This window comes from Rhinopithecus roxellana, chromosome 21, assembly GCF_007565055.1.
Source record: "Rhinopithecus roxellana isolate Shanxi Qingling chromosome 21, ASM756505v1, whole genome shotgun sequence".
Taxonomy (NCBI): Eukaryota; Metazoa; Chordata; class Mammalia; order Primates; family Cercopithecidae; genus Rhinopithecus; species Rhinopithecus roxellana.
Window position 1 is genome coordinate 3,306,225 of NC_044569.1, and position 23,709 is coordinate 3,329,933.

The 23,709-nt window shown below is 39.8% G+C and overlaps 1 protein-coding gene across 10 annotated transcripts in view; it reads right to left on the bottom strand.

The window, feature by feature from the left end:
* Positions 1-23,709, bottom strand: part of OSBPL1A (oxysterol binding protein like 1A) — a 234,336-nt gene that overhangs the window by 127,565 nt on the left and 83,062 nt on the right. For 9 of the 10 annotated variants that reach the window (XR_004055672.1, XM_010383216.2, XM_010383217.2 and 6 more), the window contains 2 exons: positions 20,528-20,650; positions 12,526-12,607 (listed from right to left, as the gene is read on the bottom strand). Coding sequence is in view for 8 of the 10 variants with exons in the window: in XM_010383216.2 (XP_010381518.2) it covers positions 12,526-12,607; positions 20,528-20,650 (205 nt within the window). In the remaining 2 variants the exon portion in view is untranslated. Of the gene's footprint in view, positions 1-1,690; positions 1,732-12,525; positions 12,608-20,527; positions 20,651-23,709 lie in introns of those variants that run through there. The other variant, XM_030925863.1, reaches the window with a different exon arrangement.

Below are 23,709 nucleotides of genomic sequence, written 5' to 3' on the forward strand. Positions count from 1 at the left end.
TCATGCTGAAAGACATAAAAATATAAATATATTTTTTGTTGAAATTAAAATGACTACCTTGAATACAATCATCCACTGAAGAAGTACCTCTGACCATTTTATCTATATATCCACATCTATATAATTTACATTCATTACACTGGAGGATATAAAATATATAGCTCAAAGTGCCATGTATTAAATGACTAATAAAAAGATAATATCAGGGATGTTGTGAGACATAACTAGCAAGTTGTGCATGCTTCTAAAAAACATTAAAATTTCAGAGGCCAGGCACAGTGGCTCATGTCTGTAATCCCAGCACTTTGGGAGGCCGAGGCGGGCGGATCACGAGGTCAGGAGTTCAAGACCATCCTGGCCAACATGGTGAAACCCTGTTTCTACTAAAAATACAAAAAAAAAAAAAAAAAAATAGCTGGGCATGGTGATGCATGCCTGTAATCCCAGCTACTCAGGAGACTGAGGCAGGAGAATTGCTTGAACCGGGACCCGCGAGGCAGAGGTTGCAGTGAGCAGAGATCGCACCACTGTACTCCAGCCTGGGATACAGAGCAAGACTCCGTCTCAAAATATATATATATATATATATATATATATATATATATATATATATATATATATATATATTAAAATTTCAGAGAAGAGCATTGTTATTATGGACTAGAGTAATCTATAGTTTGATGAAAAGATGTTGCACTTGAGTTGGATCTTAAAGAACAAGGAACTTTTTTTATTGCTAAATATAAACCCAATAAAACAAACACTTCTAAAATAGAGTGCCAAAAATACTAGTCCTGAGGGAAGACAGTTTCAGAATGATGATCAATGAGAACTCTAGCAAGGTGAGAAGTTTTCATCTGCCAGTTATGGAGTGGCAGTTGTGTGGCAGGCACCAGCTAGGTGCTGGAGAAAAAGGAGTAAGTAGGACAGACAGTCTTTGTTTTTACAGAGCTTGCTGACTAGCAAGGAAAATGGAAAATAAAACAATTCCTATTGAAAGAATAATACTGATCAAAGGGAGACTTTAGAAGAGTAAGAGGAGAGGGATATTTATTTGGAAAAAAATAATTACATTTAAAAATTTAGAAAAGAGTACAAGTCACAAAGACCTGGAGTCAAACAAAACAGGAAAGAAGCCAGCAGAACTACAGAATGTGTTTTGCACTCTCTTGCAAATGAGAATGAAGTGAGGCAATAAGGAAGATTAATTTTAATCAAACCGAGTAAAATCTTCATCAGAGGGTATAATTGGATTTGTATCACTTCTGATTGAATTGTCCAATGGGTTCCTCACCTTATAGTAATGGCCTTATGAGAAAAACAGAGTCAATGAAGTAAATGGTAACTAGGGTTGAGCCACATATGATCTAGAAAGGGCCACCTGTGGCCAAGGTCAAGGGAGGAGTCTTGGGAAGGTCTCTGCCACAAAGAATAAGGTGCAGAACTGGATGACACATTAGAATTAATCCACTCTGAGTGCTTGAGAGAGCTTCAGGGTATGACTTGCCTGTCTTCTAGACTTTGGCAGAAGTGGGCTGGGCATGGTGGCTCATGCCTGTCATCCCAGCACTTTGGGAGGCCAAGGCAGGCAGATCACCTGAGGTCAGGAGTTCCAGACCAACCTGGCCAACATGGCGAAACCCTGTCTCTACTAAAAACACAAAAATTAGCTGGGTGAGGTGGTACTTGCCTGTAATCCCAGCTAGTCGGGAGGCTGAGGCAGGAGAATTGCTTGAACTGGGAGGCAGAGGTTGCAATGAGCCGAGATCATGCCACTGCACTCCAGCCTGGGCAACGCAGAGAGATTCTGTCTCAAAAATTAAAATAAAATAAAATAAAATAATTTTTGACTTTGGCAGAAGTGAAAGTGAGCAATAAATCACTTAGTCTCATAGCCACACTGTCTCACCTATTGGACTCTTCAATCTTGCTGCCTGAAAGAAAGCTTGGACCAAAGACAGAAGCTCGCTCTCCAGTGCCCCATAAAACACACCTGAATAGGGGCAACTGTTGTGGCCTATACCTTTGCTTGCTCTTCCTGTCCCTTCTAACACCTGAGGAGGCTGGGCCTGCCCAGAGAGAGAAATGGAAACAGGAAGCATTACATTAAAGAGTGGCTAGTGCTATGGTAGAGAAAGTGCAGGGTGATCTGAAAACACGTAAGAACATTTAGCCTACTCTTAGAGAAGTTAAGGAGAAGTTTCTGAAAACTACATGTAAAAGACTAGAAAAAGTGATTTCCTACCTTGGAAACAACATATGCTAAGACCCCAAAGCATGAGAAAAGGTCACTGTTGCTGCACAGAGTGTAGAAGGAAGGAAGGAAGGAAGGAATAGCTAACAGAGGAAGCAGCTGAAGTGAGTAGACATACAGGTCATAAAGTCAGTCAACTCAGAGTTTAGATTATACCCTAAGGCACTGAATGCTTCTGTTAAGGATGTGACAATTCCAATTTGTGTTTCAGAAGCATCTAACTACTCTGTGGAATATTCCATGGAGGTAAATGAAGGAATATAAGAGTGGAGGAAGGACTGGGTGCGGTGGCTAATACCTGTAATCCCAGCACTTGGGGAGGCCAAGGCAGGTGGATCACCTGAGGTCAGAAGTTCGAGACCAGCCTGGTCAACATGGTGAAACACTGTCTCTACTAAAAATACAAAAATTAGCTGGGCATGGTGGCGTGCACCTGTAATCCTAGCTTCTTGGGAGGTTGGGGCAGGAGAATCACTTGAACCTGGGGGGCAGAGTTTGCAGTGAGCCAAGATTGGCCATTGCACTCTAGCCTGGGTGACAGAGCAAGACTCTGCCTCAAAAAAAAAAAAAAAGAGTGGAGGCAGTGTGGTCAGCCAAGAAGTTGTGGTAATCAATGGGAAAGATGGCTATGGCCTATTTTAGCATAATGGTAGGGGGACATAGGAAGAGAAACAAAGTAGAGCGATATTAAGAGGCAGGACTATCTATAGCCTAAACACACCCAATCTCAGCTAATCTTGGAAGCTAAGCAGGGTCAAGCCTGGTTAGTACATGAATGGGAGAACTAATCAACAAAATATATTTGGAGAAAGAGAAGTACAATGACTCCAAAGTTTGGTCTTGGGAAATTGAGTGAATTGATGATGTATTTTTGGTGACGAAGAACTGAAAGAACGAGGACAAGAAAAGAGAAGAAGAAGAAAAAAAAAAGAACAGCAAAAAAGGGAGATATTTTTGGTGTGGAATGGAAACTCCTGCTCTACATCAATCCCACTCTACCCTTGAACTTCTGAATAGAAGACAATGAAGATTTAAACACCGCCTGAACTACAACAGCCAAGCTAATGTAATTGTCCTCAACAAATTCTACCTTACATTGTAGATCTGGTTATAAATCTGCAAATCTTCTCTTGTTCCTAGATCAAATGTTCAGGGGTCAACACTGAATTCTTGATATTCATTCCAGACTGTTTATTGTTTTTTCCTGGTTTTTTTTTTTTTTTTTTTTTTTTTTTTTTTTGAGATGGAGTTTGGCTCTGTCACCCAGGCTGCAATGCAATGGCATGATCTTGGCTCACTGTAACCCCCCCGCCTCCTGGGTTTAAGCGATTCTCCTGCCTCAGGATCAAGTAGCTGGAATTACAGGCACACGCCACAACATTCGGCCAAGTTTTGTATTTTTTAGTAGAGATGGGGTTTCGCCATGTTGGGCAGGCTGGTCTCAAACTCCTGACCGCAGATGATCCGCCACCTCAGCTTCCCAAAGTGCTGGGATTACAGGCATGAGCCACCATGCCAACCTGTTTATTGGTTAAGAACACACTCTGGAGCCAGGGTGCTCAGGGCCAAATGCTAACTCTGATTTTTATAAGCTCTGTGACCTTAAGTAAGTTACATAAGCTCCCTGTGCCTCAGTTAACTTATCTGTTAAATGGAAAGAATAGTTGTATATACTGCATAGGGCTGTTATTAGGCACAAATAAGTTAATACAGATGCTTCCCAACTTACAATATTGTTGTATCCCAATAAACCCACCATAAACTGAAAATGTCACTTTCACGCTATTGTAAAGTTGAAAAATTGTAAGTTGAACTATTGTAAGTTAGGGACTGTCTATACATCAACTACACAGGACAATGTACAAAAAAAGGACATATGTGTTTGCTTTCTACTAGATAATATAAATTGTAGAGTACTGACATGTTTTATATTAGAAAGAGCATGGGACACTGGTGGTACCTGGCAGACTAGGCTGATGGGACCATGTCTCCAATCACAATCCATAAAGACACCGAATAAATCGGTAAAATAACATAGTGCAGAGTTTGAAAGAATAAAATCCCCAGATATGCTAGAAAGAAAGAAATAAACACAAGGCAAGGCTGATGCAAGAGGCCTAACCAGCGATGCATGGTAGGAAGGTCAAGCATAGAGCTGGGTGTCAGACAGAACATACACCCAGAGGATTAACAGATGAGCCCGGCCGGACACAGTGGCTCACTCCTGTTAATTCCAGCACTTTGGGAGGCTGAGGCAGGTGGATTGCCTGAGCTCAGGAGTTCAAAACCAACCTGGGTGACATGGTAAAACCCCGTCTCTACTAAAAATACAAAAGTATTTTTTTTTTAGTAGGTGTGGCGGTGTGTGCTAGTATCGCTTGAACCCGGGAGGCAGAGGTTGCAGTGAGCCGAGATCATGCCACTGTGCTCCAGCCTGGGTGACACAGCGAGACTCCGTCTCCAAAAAACAAACAAACAAGAAAACACAACAACAACAACAACAAAAACCAGATGAGATTTTACAGCTACATGAATGGAAGGTATGTGGCTTTGGCCTCCCAAATCAAGTGGGTAAGGCCTGGTAAGGGGGCAGACCCCTAGTGACAGTGGGAGTAGAAAACTGCCCTTGTGCTCAGGGATTCAGGGAAGAAGGACACTTTCTTGCCTAAGCTCTGGGTGGGAAACCTGAGAAACTGAAGCCCTTAGCTTGTAGCATGCCTAGATATGAAATCCAAATTTAAAACTAGTAGCCCAGAAGCAGAGAAACCTTTACAGCCTCAACAGCAACACACACAAAACTACTCTATGGAGACCTCCAAACCAAAGAAGCAGGAAAAACAAAAACAAAACAAAATAAAACAAACAAACAAAACCACAAGCTCCACTGAAGATGAGCTCTCCATAAAGTTACAACCCATTGTGATGGACATGCAGCAGGAGAAACAAAAGACTTCGCTGTGCAACAACTTGAGGTATAAAAACATTCTGAAAAAAGGCTTTAAATTAATATGTCTGAAGTTGTTAGAGATAAAATTAGAAATGCATGTAATATAAAAAAAAACGTCACTATGGGGAAAAATAACACATTTTTAAAACCACCACCTAAAATTTCTAGAATTATAAAATACAGTCACTAAGATTAGAAAGTAGAAAGTCAAAAGATTAAGCAGAAAAACGTACTAAATTAAGAAACACTAAAGCTAGAAAATAGATCTGAGAAAAGTACTCAGAATGCAACAGAAAGAAATGGAATGAGAAATGAGGTAGGAGGACAGAACGAGAAGGCTCAACATATGTCTATTAAGAGTTCTGGCAGGAGAGAATATAAAGAATGATGAAGTAAAATTGGAAGAGATAATAGCTAAGAACTTTTCTAACTTAAAGAAAGATAATAAATGAGTCCTTGAATTTAACAACAGAGTTTCAAGCAACCTACAGAACAACAAAATCCAAACTCAGAGACAGAATAAAACTGCAGAATACCAAAAACAAAGTGACAATCTTTGCAGTAACAAGAGGGGAGAGGAAAAAAAAAAAAAAAAAAAAAAAAAAAAAAGAGAGATTGCTTGTAATCCCAGCACTGTGGGAGGCTGAGGTGGGTGGATCACCTGAGGTCAGGAGTTCGAGACCAGTCTGGCCAACATGGTGAAACCCCGTCTCTACGAAAAAATAAAATAAAATAAAATAGCCGGGCGTGGTGGTGGGCGCACCTGTAATCCCTGCTACTTAGTAGGCTGAGGCAGGAGAATTGCTTGAACCCAGGAGACAGAGGCTGCAGTGAGCCAAGATTGTGCCACTGCACTCCAGCCTGGGCAACAGAGAAACTCTGTCTCGAAAAGAAAAAAGAAAATATCAGAAGTCAGAAGAAGCTGCAATCACATCTTCAAAATGCTAGTGGAAGATAACTACAACCCAATGAGGGTGAAATAAAGACTCAGATAATCTAAGGTAGAAATTCTTCTACTCACAGACCCCCAATGAAAGAATTACTCAAAGATTTGCCTCAGAAAAAAAAAAAAAAAAAAACAGAATTCAGGGGAGAGGCGCAGAATATAAAAAATCAGTGGCATTAACTGTGGAATCCCTCTTGGCAAAAGAATGCAAAATATGCCACAGTTCTGATGGTTTCTTCCCTATTTCATGTCTCCAAAAGGTCTCTTTGACTTGTACAATCTTTAAATTTACTAACTTGACAGAAATTTATTATGTTTCTCCCTGAGTTTGAGAGATCTAAGGTATAAATTTAAGCTAGATAAGTAGGTCATTCATTTCATTCACTCATTCATCACACAGAGAGAGAGAGAGAAAGAGAGACGGCCAGAGAGAGAGAGGAAAGAGAGACCCCCATCACATGCCAAGTTTTGTTGAGGTACCACAGATAATCAGCAAACAGGTAAAAATCCCTGCCCTGAAGTTTATACCCTGGTGGGAAAGGCAGGCAATCAACTACACAGGCTCACAGGAAGTCTGAGAAGTAACAAAGAGAAACTATGGCAAGGTAGACGGGTAACAAGTGCTGAAGGGAAGTGAACTTCAGAGGATGAGCTATCAGTTAAGAGTCTCAGCTGGGAAAAGCTGGCCTGCTCAAAGGTAACTGAGGTCCAGGAACAGTGGCTCACGCTTGTAATCCCAGTACTTTGGAAGGCTGAAGCGGGTGGATCACTTGAGGTCAGGAGTTCGAGGCCAGCCTGCCCAACATGGTGAAACTCCGTCTCTACTAAAAATATAAAAGTTAGCCAGGCCTGGTGGCTCGCGCCTGTGGTCCCAACTACTCAGGAAGCTGAGGCAGGAGAATCGCTTGAACCTGGGGGGCAGAGGTTGCAGTGAGCCAAGATTCACCACTGCCTCCAGCCTGGGGAACAGAGACAGACACCCATCTCAAAAAAAACAAAAGGAGGCCGGGCGCAGTGGCTCAAGCCTGTAATCCCAGCACTTTGGGAGGCCAAGACGGGCGGATCACGAGGTCAGGAGATTGAGACCATCCTGGCTAACACGGTAAAACCCCGTCTCTACTAAAAAAAATACAAAAAACTAGCCGGGCGAGGTGGCAGACGCCTGTAGTCCTAGCTACTCAGGAGGCTGAGGCAGGAGAATGGCGTAAACCCGGGAGGCGGAGCTTGCAGTGAGCTGAGATCTGGCCACTGCACTCCAGCCTGGGCGACAGAGCGAGACTCCGTCTCAAAAAAAATAAATAAATAAAAATAAAAGGAAAAAGAAAAACGTTAACTGAGAAGAATTTGAAGAAGAATTTGCTCACAAAGGTGAGGAGGGTTGAAGTAACAGAGACTGGCGTGCAGGACACAGTTACCACCCTGGCACAGAGGGGGAAAGGGAAGAGGACAGTATTGCTAAGCCCAGCAAGAGCTGAAGTCTAGAAGACGACAGTGGCCAGGTAGAGGAACCCAGCAGCACTGCGGAACCACAGTCCGGCTGGAGGGAATGAAGATAAAGCCCTGAAACGATTTTCCCTCGCGTCCCTCCGCGGGTCTCCGGACAGAGCCTCCCATTTGCTCAATGCAATCACAAGTCCAAGGGCCAAGAAGCCCCAGGGCTGAGGCTGCAATACACGAAGCAGGACAGAGCGGACCAGGAGAAGCAAACCAGCGCAGGAGGCCAGGAAAAGTCTCCGTGTGCAGGCAGCTTTTGAAGAAAGGCCTAGGGAAGGAAGGAAGAGAGTGACTACCCACTCAGGGGAAAAGCCTTCCAGAAGAGGGAGTGGCTCATGAAAAGCCCCAGGCAGGCATAAGCCGGGCCTGTCTGAAGCATAGCAAGGCCAATGAGGCTGGAGAGGAGTCAGAAAGGGAACTGGGAGGTGGGGGGCTGAGAGGTGGAAGGGGCTGGAAGGCTCTGCAGGTCATTAGAAGGACTCTGTCTCTCAATCCAAGTGAGAAGATCTGGAAGCCACTGGATGTTTCCAGCAAAGGACATCAATCCACTGACATTTTGGGAGGATTTGGGGCAGAAGCTGTAGGGGGAAGGGTGAAATCTGAGGACAGCAAGGAGGTTTCCAAATGTTATCTTCTAGAATTGTTATGCTTTCAGGTCTTAGAATTAAGTCTTTGATCCATCTTGAGTTGATTTTTATATAAGATAGAGATGGGATCCACTTTCATTCTTCTACATGTGGCTTGCCAATTATCCCAGCATATAAACTGGTGAAAGGACAGCCTATCTTGGGGAAAGGCTATATAAATTAAATAGGCTGTCCTTTCCCCAATTTATGTTTTTGTATGCTTTGTCAAAGATCAGTTGGCTGTATAATATTTGGTTTTATTATATATATTTATAATATTTGGTTTTATGCTGTTTCACTAGTCTACGAGCCTTATTTATTTATTTATAACATAACCATGCTGTTTTTGGTAACTAGAGCCCTCTAGTATAATTTAAAGTCCAATAATGTGATACTTCCAGACTTGTTCTTCTTAGTATTACTTTGGCTATTCAGGTTCTTTTGGGGTTCCATACGAATTTTAAGATTTTTTTTTTCTAGTTCTGTGAAAAGTTGTGATGGTATTTTGATAGGAATTGCATTTCATCTGTAAATTGCTTTGGGCAGTATGGTCATTTTCACAATAGTGATTCTTCCCATCCATGAGCATGAGATATGTTTCCATTTGTTTGTGTCATCTATGATTTCTTTCAGCAGTGTTTTGTAGTTTTCCTTGTAGAGAGTTTTCACCTCCTTGGCTAAGCACATTCCTAGGTATTTTATTTTTTTGCAGCAGTTGTAAAAGGGATTGACTTCTTGATTTGATTCTCAGCTTGGTCGCTGTTGCTGTACAGCTGTGCTACTGATTTGTACACATTGATTTCGTAACCTGAGACTTTACTGAATTTGTTTATGAGATCTAGGAGTCTTTTGGATGAGTCTTTAGGGTTTTCTAGGTGCGTGATCATATCATCAGCAAACAACACTAGTTTGACTTCCTCTTTTCCACTTGGATGCCTTTATTTCTTTCTCTCTTTTTTTTTTTTTTTTTTTTTTTTTGAGACGGAGTCTTTCTCTGTCCCCAAGGCTGGAGTGCAGTGGTGCGATCTTGGCTCACTGCAAGCTCCACCTCCCGGGTTCACGCCATTCTCCTGCCTTAGCCTTCTGAGTAGCTGGGACTACAGGTGCACACCACCATGCTGGGTTAATTTTTTGTGTTTTTAGTAGAGACGGGGTTTCACCATGTTAGCCAGGATGGCCTCGATTTCCTGACCTCGTGATCTGCCCGCCTCAGCCTCCCAAAGTGCTGGGATTACAGGCGTGAGCCACCACGCCTGGCCTATTTCTTTCTTTTAACTGACTGCTCTGGCTAGGACTTCCAGTATTACATTGAATAGGAAGTGGTAAAAGCGAGCATCCTTTTCTTATTTCAGTTCTTAGAGGGAATGCTTTCAATTTTTCCCTATTCAGTATGATGTTGGCTATGGGTTTGTCATTTGTGGCTTTTATTATTTTGAGGTAAGTTCCTTCTATGCCTAGTTTATTAAGAGCTTTTAACATAAAGGGATGCTGGATTTTATCAAATGCTTTTTCTGCATCTACTGAGGTGAGCACATGGTTTTTACTTTTAATTGTTTGTGATATATCATATTTATTAACTTGCACATATTAAACCATCCCTGCACCCCTGGTACAAAACCCACCTGATAATGGTGTATTATCTTTCTGATATGCTGTTGGATTCAATTAGCTAGTATTTTGTTGAGGATTTTTACACCTATGTTCGTCAGGGATATTGGTCTGTAGTTTTCCTTGTTTGTTGTGTCCTTTTCTGGTTTTGGTATTAACCCTATTTACTTATTATTTATATGAAATGCAGTTTATCTGTACTGATTTTTCAGAAAATGTTCATAATCATCTCTTTTGTGGTATCAATATTATGCATATCTCTAAACAACGCTGATTTCTCAGTTTCTCCAAGTTGGATTAATTATCTGCTCAATCATTGCTAATACAGATATGCATACCATCATTACGAATGACATGTCATACAAGTAATCTGAAACAAGATATTTGACTCAAGATTCTTTTGAAAACTTAATTTGGTTGTAATTCTAATATAATTTATTGATTTAGTCCAGGTTAAATGAATTAATCTTCATATTCCATATCACTGGACTTTTTCTACATCTTTTAAAAGTTGTCTTTTTCTACATCTTTAAAATGTTTCTACATCTTTTAAATCTTCCTACTTTTTGGTAGTTCTTGATGTGTTTTAAAAGCTCACTGACAGTCACAGTTGCATAACTCTATGAATAGAGTAAAACCACTGAATTGTACACTTTACATGTGTGAATTTTGTTATGTGAATTATACCTAATGATGCTGTTATTATCTTAAAGTCCATTGAAAATGAACAGTGCTAAGTAATATAATATTCCAGCCTGCAACTAATAATCAAAATAACCTAACCACTGTCCTTCCCAAAGCTATCACTGCTGATAAAAATATATGTTTGTTCAACTGAAGTAAAGAGATGCCATAGGTACACTTGGACAGATATAGAATACTTATGGTCCATTTACTGTAATATTAACATTTCCTCACACTCCCTGGAAATATAGAAACTGAATCTTGGAATCGACTAAAGGAAACTAACACGTGATTAAAATAGTTAATCATGGCCGGGTGCGGTGGCTCATGCCTGTAATCCCAGCTCTTTGGGAGGCCGAGGCGGGCGGATCATGAGGTCAGGAGATCGAGACCACCCTGGCTAACACAGTGAAACCCTGTCTCTACTAAAAATACAAAAAAAAAAATTAGCCAGGTGTGGCAGCAGGCACCTGTAGTCCCAGCTACTCGGGAGGCCAAGGCATGAGAATGGCGTGAACCCAGGAGGCGGGGCTTGCAGTGAGCCAAGATCATGCCACTGCACTCCAGCCTGGGAGGCAGAGCAAGACTCCGTCTCAAAAAAAAAAAAAAAAGTTACTCATAGACTCACAAATAACTACATCATTTATACTTTAGTGAAGTCATTTATATATGCATCATGGCTAAAGTCTAAGCATCCGTTAAGAGTTTAAGAAACATAATTTTTAAATTTACAGAGGAATAGGTACCTTTTCCTCAAAGCTTAAGTTTGATTTGTAGATTTTTTTTTCTTTTTTTTTGAGACACAGTCTCCCTCTGTCGCCCAGGCTGGAGTGCAGTGGCACGATCTCAGGTCACTGCCATATCAGCCTTCCGGGTTCAAGCAATTCTCCTGCCTCAGCCTCTCGAGTAGTGGTTATAGGCATGTGCCACCACACCCAGCTAATTTTTGCATCTTTAGTAGTAACAGAGTTTCACCATGTTGGCCATGCTTGTCTTGAACTCCTGACCTCAGGTGATCCACCCACCTTGGCCTCCCAAAGTGCTAGGATTACAGGTGTGAGCCACTGTGCCTGGCCTTGTAGGCTATTTATAGTCAACTCCTGATAACTCATAATAGAGAATGAAGACATAAAAAGTTATTACTGAAAGGAAGATTAATAATTAGCTAGACAAGATCATATATATGTTTGTAGAATCATAAAAGGCCAAGGCCTGAAAACAACCAACTTATTTATTTTAGGGATGAGGGCAGTGAAACTCACAAGAGTTAAAAGTATTGTTCAAAGTAACAGTAAGTGGAAGAGTAAGGATTCAAGCCTAAGACATTCTTTGTGTGTGTATATGTGTATGTGTGTGTGTGTGTGTGTGTGTGTGTGAGAGAGAGAGAGAGAGAAAGACAGAGTCTTGTTCTGTCGCCCAGGCTAGGGTGCACCGGCACAATCTCAGCTCACTGCAACCTCCGTCTCCTGGGTTCGAGCGATTCTCCTCAGCCCCCCGAGTAGGTGGGGTTACAAGCACATGCCACCACATGTGGCTAATTTTTATATTTTTAGTAGAGACAGGGTTTCACAATGTTGGCCAGGCTGGTCTCGAACTCCTGACCTCACGTGATCCACATGCCACCGTGCCCGGCCTCAAGCTTTAGACATTCTGACTCCAAAACCCAAGTCTTCTGGGATTCATAAGCTGAATTCTCATTCTGTAGCCAAAATTAATTTACAGGCCAAAAACATTAACTTTAAATTTATTTTTTTAAAAAAGAATAAAAACATTATTAATCTCTAAAGCAAGCATCCTCTGTGAGTAGCAACTTTAAAATGCCCTTTTAGAATTTCAAAATAGTTTTATCAAATATAACTCTGAATTCAAAACCAAAAACTATTTAACAATGAAGTCGAACAAAACTACAACGGGTCAATACCTATGTGTTAAAGAGTGATTTTAGAGATAGTGTTTGTCTATTTACCTTTAGCCATGTCATACTCCTTAATCATTTTGAGAAAGTTGGAAATTTCCCTATCTAGTCGCTGTTGGCATGACTGTGCTTTCTGCAAAAAAAGAAAAGACAAAATTAAAACCAACTAATAAAAGATTTTTAAATTACTTATGCTTTAATGTTTCTACCAAAACTTTCAGTACATAGATTGATACACCATAATAGAGACATATGTCTTACAGAGAAAAAAAAGGTGAGAGAAAATTTCCTTGTAAACTGAATATAACATTTAGTTAATCAAGTATAAAGTAAAAATAAATATTTTTAAGTTTTAAATACATTCAACATCTGTTGTGCAGATACCATACAATTGCATCAGTTGCTATTACTATCTCATTACGCCATGTGTATCTGAGGAATTAAAATTCTCTGATTTATTAACACTTTTAGTAGGCCTGATGAAATTCATCAAGAAATTATAAAATGCATTTCTTAAAAATGTATTTTAAAAACTGTTTTGTTCAAAAAAAACAAAAAATTCCAGATGGTCCTAACATTTGGAAACCACAAACTGATTCTCGTTCAGCAATCTAAGTGCATACAGCCCCCACATCATCAGACCAAAAAGGACATTTTCTTAGTGTGTCAAAGCTTCTGAAAATAAGGTAAATTCAGTTATAGAAAGCATTCTTCCTTGTAATTTGAAAGTTCTACATTTTTAGATCCCTAAAGGCAAAAAACAAAACAAAACAAAAATATAGAATTTCATGATGCAAGTTGCATCCCATCTTAGTGCAGATTTAGAAATCCAAAATGAAAGATGAGTCAAATCCATGGATTATATTAAAAACGTCATTTTGAAGGTAGTTTTATATACCATTTCCCTTTAAAGAGGTGGGAAGAATAAGCAAGGAAATTATCATTGTAAATTTGCTTGGTTATCAAAATAGAAAATATTTATTCTGAGAATCTGACCTTATAAACAGTAAAACCACATTCTTTTAGGTAGAGCAGTATCTTCAGCCCTTATGAAACTTCCCTCCTTTACACTCCTAATCTCAGCTAACCCATCACAAAACATTTTGCACCCCCAAAATCAAACTTAATATAGATCAGTATGTCAGGGTGGCATAGGTAAATAGTAAATACTCTTTTCTCCTATTTCACCTTATAAATTTTTTAGTGCTTACAAAGCTCAACGCAACCACAGTAGAAGTATTCATGTTATCACATCAGTGACAGGCAATGTTCTCTTCAAAATTTGTATTACTCTCCTTTGTTCTGAGGGCTCTAACAACACCTATGTATGTATAATTCGCTTGGTGGGGAGAGCGGGGAGAATACCTACACCATGCAATTTAAAACACCATATATGCCTGATAATTTTTCCAGACACAGCCTGTGATTACAGGTTGGGGGCAGGGAAAAAGTTTATCTAGAGGCACCGAAACATGCACTGCAACCAAATGCATCACTCATGATTTATTAATAGAAAATCATCATTCTTGCTCTATACATATTTAATAATATGCTTATGTGCAAGTCAATGATACTGTTTTATCCTCTCCCTTTCTATGATGAAAGTAAGCTAGAGGCATAAAAGTAAGCAATGGCTTCAATTGCAGACTATGAATCTGTCCTGAAGTTATAATTAAAGGCAGGAAACACCTTCTGTAGCATCATCTTCAAATACATGAATCACATTTATCTTCCCTTGAATCATATTTTCATCTAACAGTTACTAAAAAGTTTCCTTGATCGATGATTTACTTGTTTTAAAGGGTACATAACAGGTCAGCTGGAGAAGATTCAATCTACACATACTGTTTTAAGTTGGGTACAAAGTAAGTCTTCTGTTCTAAACAACTTAGTGCTTTTTAACTGATACTAAAAAGAATAGAGGTTATTAATATAATAAAACATAATATGGTCTCCCATTTGCTTAGTTGCTACTAGTTATATTTTGAAAAACTAAAAATCAATTTATGAAAGTTAATTTTATTAATATTTTGCAGAGTCCAACATGGTTTCTCATTCTTGACTTCTATGCCATTGACATTATGTCAGGAACTGATATGATTTAGCTGTGTTTGCACCCAAATCTCACCTTGAATTGTAGCTCCAATAATCCCCACGTTTTGTGGGAGGAACCCAGTGAGAGGTAATTGAATCATAGGGGTGGGCTTTTCCTGTGCTGCTCTCATGATAGTGAGCAAGTCTCATAGGATCTGATGGTTTTATAAAGGGGAGTTCCCCTGTAAAAGCTCTCCTGCCTGCTGCCATGTAAGACATGCCTTTGCTCCCCCTTCGCCTTCCACCAAGATTGTGAGGTCTCTCCAGTCATGTGGAACTGTGAATCAATTAAACCTCTTTCCTTTATAAATTACCCAGTCTCGGGTATGTCTTTATTAGTAGCATGAGAACCAACTAATACAGGGACTCTTTCTAAGTTTTAATTTCTATTTATTTATTCTACATAAATGGAATCTCACTATAAGCAATGTTATAATACCTAAAGTTTAACAGTATTTTAACTTTGCCCAAGTTATCTGGAGAAAGCACACAAGAGCAAGGATTAAACCCATTGGTACAGGGGCCTAGGGGATCAGAAGTTACCCCAGGTGAGCACCTGTGCCACATTTACAACACAGGTCTCCTGCTTAGAAACCAAAATTTTAGCTGTTGGTTTTGTGAGTTAAGCTGATGTTAAATTACCTTATGATCCCTAACCTACAGGGCAGCTGAAAAATGCATATCAAGGGGGTGAATAGCTAGAGAGGAATGCATAGGCTAGGAGAGAAGTAATTAATTCCAGGTTATTTGCTGCAGAAAATCCACATTTGGTTAATTAAGCACAGAAGCAGATTGCCACCTACTCAGCAATAAAAATGAATAAACTACTAATACACACAACATTATGGTGAAAAAAGACACCTAAGAGCACATACTGTATGATTCCATTTACATGAAATTCTAGAACAGGAAAACTGACTATGCTTATAATGACATTGTCACTGTATCAGTGTCATTAGGTCAGTGGTTGCCAGAGATGGAAGTGGAGGGTATTATCTGGGAAGAGCAGCAAGGGAACAACATTTTGACATAATAAAAATGTTCTCTATCTTGATAGGAGTGGTGGTTACACAGACAATATACATTTGTCAGAATACATCAAATTGAAGACATAAAGTGAATTCCTTTTTTCTGCAAATATTATATTTCAATAATAATTCAAACTCTAAAAATAATAGACTGTAGAACTCTAATCACTTTCTTCTTTGCAGAAAATGGCCACTATTACAAGTAGTGGTGCCCTAGCACTCATCTTTCAGTCTTGCTAACTCCAACCAAATCCACTTCAAAGATAGCCCCATACTCTGGCTAGGTGCGGTGGCTCACTCATGTAATCCCAGCACTTTGGGAGGCTGAGGCGAAAGAATCAGTTGAGCCCAGCATTTCGAGACCTCCCTTGCAACATAACGAGACCTAATCTCTACAAAGAAACAACAACGAAAAAAATTACCCAGACTTGGTGGCACATGCCTATAGTCCCAGCTACTTAAGACGCTGAGGCAGCAGGATCACTTGAGCCCAGGTGGTCAATGCTGCAGTGAGCTGTGATCACACTACTGCACTCCAGACTGGATGACAAAGTGAGACCCTGTCTCAAAAAGAAAAAAAAAAAAAAAAAAACCCCATACTCCATCTTTCCTAAGTCAACCCAAAAGCACATTTATTCTTTCTGACATCTGGTGATTATTATGCCCCTGCTGTCTAACTTTCTTGGTGTTTCACTTTGCAACATGTATTTACGTAAAGTAAAAATAAAACACAAAAAAAGAAAGGATATATAGAGAAAAGTAATTCCCCTTCACACACCGGACAACCTTATTTTGCACCTTTCTCAGCTGCAGAGCAACAAGTGCTAATTTCTCATCTTTCCTGAATGATCTAAGTCTACACAAATATATATGTGTACATCCCTGTTTTTTCTCCCAAGTAGTATCATATTTGATACATCATTTTATGCCTTGTCCTTTTCACTTAACTGTATATTTTAAATATATCAGTATATATACATCTGCCTCATTCTTACATGGATGTACCAATCTTTATTGGCTCCACATTGATGTACATGCAACTTTCTGCACATTTATTTTAGTTGGGAATCAATTATTCTTTTTTGTTGTTGTTTTTGAGAGTGTCTGGCTCTATGGTCCTATTGCCCAGGCTGGAGTGCAGTGGTGCGATCTCAGCTCACCACAGCCTCCAACTCACAGGTTCAAGCGATTCTCGTGCCTCAGCCCCGAGTAGCTGGGATTACAGACGTGCACCAGCATGCCTGGCTAATTTCTGTATTTTCAGATGCAGGGTTTCGCCATGTTGGCTAGGCTTGTCTTAAACTCCTGGCCTCATGTGATCTGCCCGCCTTGGGAATCATTTATTCTTAAATCAGAAAAGCCTTATATTATTTTCTCATTCGATTAAACTCGAGCACCATCTGCTTTTTTTTTTTTTTTTTTTTTTTGAGACACGGTCTCACTCTGTCACCCAGGCTGGAGTGCAGTGGTGTGATCTTGGCTCACTGCAACCTCCACCTCCTGGGCTCAGGTGATCCTCCCACCTCAGCCTCCCAAGTAGCTGGGACTACAGCCATGGGCCACCACGTCCAGCTAATTTTTGTATTTTTAGTAGAGACAGGGTTTTGCCATGTTGCCAGACTGGAGTGCAGTGATGTGACCACAACTTGCTGCAGCCTCAGCCTCAAAATTTAAAAAAAAAAATTTTATTTTTAAGATGAGGATTCACCATGTTGCCCAGGATAGTCTCGAACTCCTGGGCTCAAGCAATCCACCCACCTCAGCCTCCCAAAGTACTGGGATTACAGACGTGAGACACCATGCCTGGCCTGCTCATCACTTCTTGTAACACAGAAGCAGTTCAGATCCTACAGAATCAAGACATCTTCAACAAATAAAATCCCCACTTTGCTAGTACCACCCAGAGCATCTAAGAGCCTATCCCAGCGCTGTCCAGTAGAACTTTCTATGATGCTGGAAATATTTTGTATCTTCGCTGTCCATTGTGGTAGCCACATGTGGCTACTGAGCACTTGAAATGTGGCTGGTATGTAGTTAAATATAGTTAAAATGAATAAGTGAATTTCTTTTTAGTTGTCTCCCTCTTTCGCCCAGACTGGAGTGCAGCAGCACAATCTCAGCTCACTGCAACCTGTGCGCCCCGCCCCATCGGGTTCAAGCGATTTTGTTGCCTCAGCCTCCTGAGTAGCTGTGAATACAGGCGCCCGCCACCATGCCTGACTAATTTGTGTATTTTTAGTAGAGAGGGAGTTTCACCATGTTGGCCAGGCTGGTCTCAAACTCCTGACCTCAAGTGATCCACCCACCTCAGCCTCCCAAAGTGTTGGGTTTACAGGCATGAGCCTCTGTGCCCAGCTGAATAACTGAATTTTTAAATTTTAATTAATTTAAATGTAAATAGCCACCTGTGTAAATAGCCACAGGATAGTTAATAGCTATCATATTGGACAGTGCAGTTCTATACCAATACTGTGCTTGACTAATTTCCAATTTTTATTTCTGAAATATTTTCAAGTTGCTATTACAGCAACAACCATGAGGTCAATAATTCTAGGATTTGTCTTATACAATCATATTGTATAAGACAATGTTTACCAAAAAATGTTTGTACTGAAAAACTGACTCACTCTTTTTCTTTCTTTCTAAGAGACAAGGACTCACTATATTGCCCAGGCTGAACTCAAAGCCTTGGGCACAAGTGATCCTCCCACCTCAGCCTTTCCCTAATTTCTTAGAGGTCTGTGTACTAATCCAAAAGCATGTTAAGGAAATAAAATCAGTTTTGTTGTTAATTCAGATGATTTTAGAGTATATCAGTCCTAGAATTCCTAATTCCCCTTAGAATTTCCATAGGTACCAAGAATAGACCTTTCCATAAATTGGCCCCTGAATTTCACTAGAACTTAAGAACTCAAGAATGAAGGGCATCCTGGAGCCAGTCTACTAACAAGCTATAATTCAACACACTTCAAAGCTCATTTCAGATTTTACCTATTTTGAACCAGTCTCCAGATGTTAAGACAGAATCAAGATTCACAGAATTGGCCAGGCGTGGTGGCTCATGCCTGTAATCCGAGCACTTTGGGAGGCCGAAGTGGGAGGATCACTTGAGGTCAGGAGCTTGAGACCAGCCTGGCCTACATGGTGAAACCCCGTCTCTACTAAAATTACAAAAATTAGCCGGGCGTGGTGTTGTGGGCCTGTAATCCCAGATACTTGGGAGGCTGAGGCGAGAGGATCACTTGAACCCGCGAGGTGGAAGTTGCAGTGAGCCATGATCACACCACTGCACTTCAGCCTGTGCAACAGAGCAAGACTGTCTCAAAAAAAAAAAAAAAAAAAGACAAGAAAAAAAGATTTACAGAATTAGCATTCAAACTCTGTTGGAGAGGAACATGTAAAAGCTAAACGTGCTTAATACTATAGTGCTCAAACTCTCATTGGCTTTAGGTGCAATAAAATCTAAAAGGCAAAACCTTCATGGTTTTAAAGTTAACATGTGAACAAAACATTAAAATAAGGAATAAACTGGCAGATATAGTCGAGGTTGATGACCTGAAAATTTGAAAATTATGCTAAAGAATAAATCTTTTTAATGGTATGTAAGTTAGTATGCCTTTATTTTACCTGTAACTTCCATTTAAAAACTTTTAAAATTATCATAATCCTAGGAAAGCTATTAGTATGCTTTGTAAATCCTTCCAGGTTTTATCATTTACCTCTTATTGAGGATAGGTAAATAGGGAAGGATTTCTTTTCAATTAGGGAATACCAACTGAAAGTTAAAATATTTAGCATCTTTATTTTTTTTTTTTTACTTCTTTAATGAAATTTTGGCCATATATATTAAATCTTCCATATTTTCCCAGTTTTAATGTTATTTAAATGCTGTAGTAGATGTTACTTTTGCAAAGTCCACTGATCTGAAAATTTTGTTTCTGGTTCTCACATACACACTAGGCTTTAAACCAGAGGTAGTATGGTAAAGGAGTTGTCAGCAATTCCGGGGAATGTCTTTGACAAACATGAGAGGGTTCAAATTCTTTAATGTTCCATCATAAATTAAGATTAGGGATTGAAAGAGTCAAAATACCTTTTATATTTAAATGTATAGGTCCCTAAGTTGATAAAACTCCTTAGGTATTAGGGAATTTAACTTCATTAAAATTGTTGAACTAGAAACATTCAAATCTTGCCACCAATTCATTTAATTTATAAAGACAAAAAAATTAAATTTAGTAGGCAAATGCATATATCCTGACATAATTATTCAGACTGAAACTCATCATCATTCCATAGTTCTAATTCTTCCAAACTCAATTCCCATTCTTTTAGATACAAGATGTAAATAAAAGGTACAGCCAGAAAATTGATGACCCCTCAAAACACCTGTTTCATTTCTATTACCTATGCTGATAATCCTCTAGGGATAAGGCACTGGTGTCACTTCAGATGACTTCTCCATTCATTATTGATGCCTTAACCTTATCTCTTAGCAACCAAGCTACAGATTACAAGTGGTTTTAAAGAAAACCTACCGACCAGGAAAGGTATCACTATGGTTGCATTATTTAAACTCTGAAATGTGCAGTGAAGTCATGAAGGGCAGCAAGTCAAGCTATGCATGCTCCCCGTCCTGGCAGCAATTTTCAAACAGAATGACAGTCTGTTAACAGCAATGTAAAAAGTTTCACCTAAAAAAGGACAGTGCCTTTAAGGCACATGTTCATCTCATCAGAGCATATCTACAAAGGCATTTGAGAGTATTACCATGACAGACATAAACTACCAACGCAAAGTAAGTCAGCAAATAACAACACTATTTCTATTGTTAGAAATCACAATTTCAAAACCTTACATCTTAAAAAGTTCTTAATAAAACTTGTATGACATAGATAGCTATAAAGGTCAGGTTACATTTTCCTATTTACCTCTAAAGATTTCTTCAAGTCTACGGTAGAAACTGTATCTTCCTCCTCCTCATCAGTCAGCTGGTCCTGGGAACAGTAGTGAGTGCTGTAAGCAGAATGGTCTTCTATTGCTTCCAGCCAGTCCTGAAATCATGCAAGGATTTCAACGAGAGTGAAAAGCATTTTTATTCCAAAGAGATAATATTACAATGATATGATAAGCATGAAATTTACCTAGTGAAATAAATATTATGGCCTCAAAAAGGAAAGCAAAGTAACCAATAATGAAACAGCAATGTGGGTCTCTTGTTCGTGATATGTCTGGATAAAAGCTTTTCCTAGTACTTTAAAAAAATCATCTATAAGTTTACATATTCATGAATGTTAATATTCAAACACATTACAGAAATTAAATAACGAGAGAAAACTTCGTCACTTAAAATTATAGGTTCTCGTGACTGGGCGCGGTGGCTCACGCCTGTAATCCCAGCACTTTGGGAGGCCGAGGCGGACGGATCATGAGGTCAGGAGACCGAGACTATCCTGGCTAACACGGTGAAATCCCGTCTCTACTAAAAATACAAAAAATTTGCCAGGCGTGGTGGCGGGTGCCGGTAGTCCCAGCGACTCGGGAAGCTAAGGCAGGAGAATGGCATGAACCCGGGAGGTAGAGCTTGCAGTGAGCCGAGATCACACCACTGCACTCCAGCCTGGGCGACAGAGTGAGACTCTGTTTCAAAAAAAAAAAAAATAATTATAGGTTCTCGTTTTCAATATTAAGAACCTGTCATTTTATAACTTAACAGAATAAGTTACTATATCGTAATGGATCCAGATACACAGTTTTACTAACTTACAATCAAATTAGAAGCACAAGAAACTAAGGTCATGTTAAAACAGCCAATACTTGCCCTGATGCTTTAACTTTTACTCTATTTTTTAAATAACAGTGATTTCACAAAAAAGAATGTTTGGCCTAAAAGTACCCTATCTTACTTTTTCCTCGTTTTCTTACACTATACTCAGGGTCAAATCTTACCATTTTATGAAATGTTGGGAGAGTCATGAGTTAGATTGTTTAGGGTTCTTTGCAGGGCCAAAGTTTACCACTTTGGAAAATAAATTTAACCTCTTACATAGTTTACCAAAAAATCAAGATATGTTTATGAACACTGCTTTATTTTTACTTTTATTATTTATTTATTTATTTTTATTATTATACTTTAAGTTACATATGTATACATGTGCCATGTTGGTGTGCTGCACCCATTAACTCGTCATTTACATTAGGTATATCTCCTAATGCTATCCCTCCCCGCTCCCCCCTCCCCACAATAGGACCTGGGGTATGATGTTCCCCTTCCTGTGTCCAAGTGATCTCATTGTTCAATTCCCACCTATGAGTGAGAACATGCGATGTTTGGTTTTCTGTTCTTGTGATAGTTTGCTGAGAATGATGGTTTCCAGCTGCGTCCATGTCCCTACAAAGGACACGAACTCATCCTTTTTTATGGCTGCATAGTATTCCATAGTGTATATGCACCACGTTTTCTTAATCCAGCCTGTCACAGATGGACATTTGGGTTGATTCCAAGTCTTTGCTATTGTGAATAGTGCCGCAATAAACATATGTGTGCATGTGTCTTTATAGCAGCATGATTTATAATCCTTTGGGTATATACCCAGTAATGGGATGGCTGGGTCAAGTGGTATTTCTAGTTCTATATCCTTGAGGAATCACCACACTGTTTTCCACAATGGTTGAACAAGTTTACAGAACACTGCTTTGCTTTAAAAGAATAAGAATAGGCCTGCCACAGTGGATCACACCTGTAATCCCAGCACTTTGGGAGGGCAAGGTGGGCAGATAACATTCGAGACCAGCCTGGCCAACATGGTGAAACCCCATCTCTACTAAAAATACAAAAATTAGCCAGGCATGGTGGTACACACCTGTAATCTCAGCTACTCGGGAGGCTGAGGCAGGAGAATTGCTTGAACCAGAAAAGCAGGGGTTGCAGTGAGCCAAGATGAAACCAGTGCACTCCAGCTTGGGTGACAGAGCAAGGGAGGCTCTATCTCAAAATAAATAAATAAATAAATAAAAATAAATAAATAAACAAACGAAAAAGAAAAGGGCCGGGTGTGGTGGCTCATGCCTGTAATCCCAACGCTTTGGGAGGCTGAAGTGGGCAGATCACAAGGTGAGGAGGTTAAGACAAGCCTGACGAATGTAGTGAAACCCCGTCTCTACTAAAAACACAAAAATTAGCGGGGTGTGGTGGCGTGCACCTGTAATCCCAGCTACTCAGGAGGCTGACGTGGGAGAATCACTTGAACTGGGGAGGCAGAGGTTGCTGTGAGCCAAGATCCCACCACTGCACTCCGGCCTGGGCGACAGAGCAACTGTGTCTCAAAAAAAAAAAAAAAAAAAAAAAAAAAGAAAGAAAAAGAAAAGAAAAGAATAGGGATACTCCATTAAGTGACTGCACCATAAGTATTGGTCAAGTAAATCCCAATTTTCTAGCTTGCTGCTATTGTTTAATTTATCACATAGGAAGGCTGAGTCTGCACTGTAATGAGTGTCTTATAGTCCAGGTTCTGTCACTCACAAGCTGCATGGCCTTGGTAAATCACTTCAATCTTACAATCCTTAGTTTCCTCACCTACAAGTTAAGGTATAGACCTGTCATTTACATTAAAAGGATGCCCCTTACATTCAGAGAATTAAAATTGAAAAACAAATTACAAACAGAAAATACCTGCAGGTACATTTTGATAAATAACTAATTCACATACTAAATTTTAAAAGCTTCATTTAAAAAGTACAATCAGGCTGGGCACAGTGGCTCATACCTGTAATCCCAGCACTTTGGGAGGCTAAGGTGGGCGGATCGCCTGAGCTCAGGAGTTTGAGACCACCCTGGGCAATGTGGTAAAATCCCGTCTCTGCTAAAATACAAAAAAAAATTAGCCAGGCGTGTTGGCACGCGCCTGTAGTCCCAGCTACTCGGGAGGCTGAGGCATGAGAATCGCTTGAGCCTGGGAGGCAGGGGTTGCAGTGAGCTGAGATCGCACCACTGCACTCCAGCCTGGGCTACAGAGTGAGACTCTGTCTCAAAAAAACAAATAAATAAAAATAAAAATAAAATAAAAAGTACAATCGACAAGATTTTGGATGTTACCATTGAACCTATGTTATA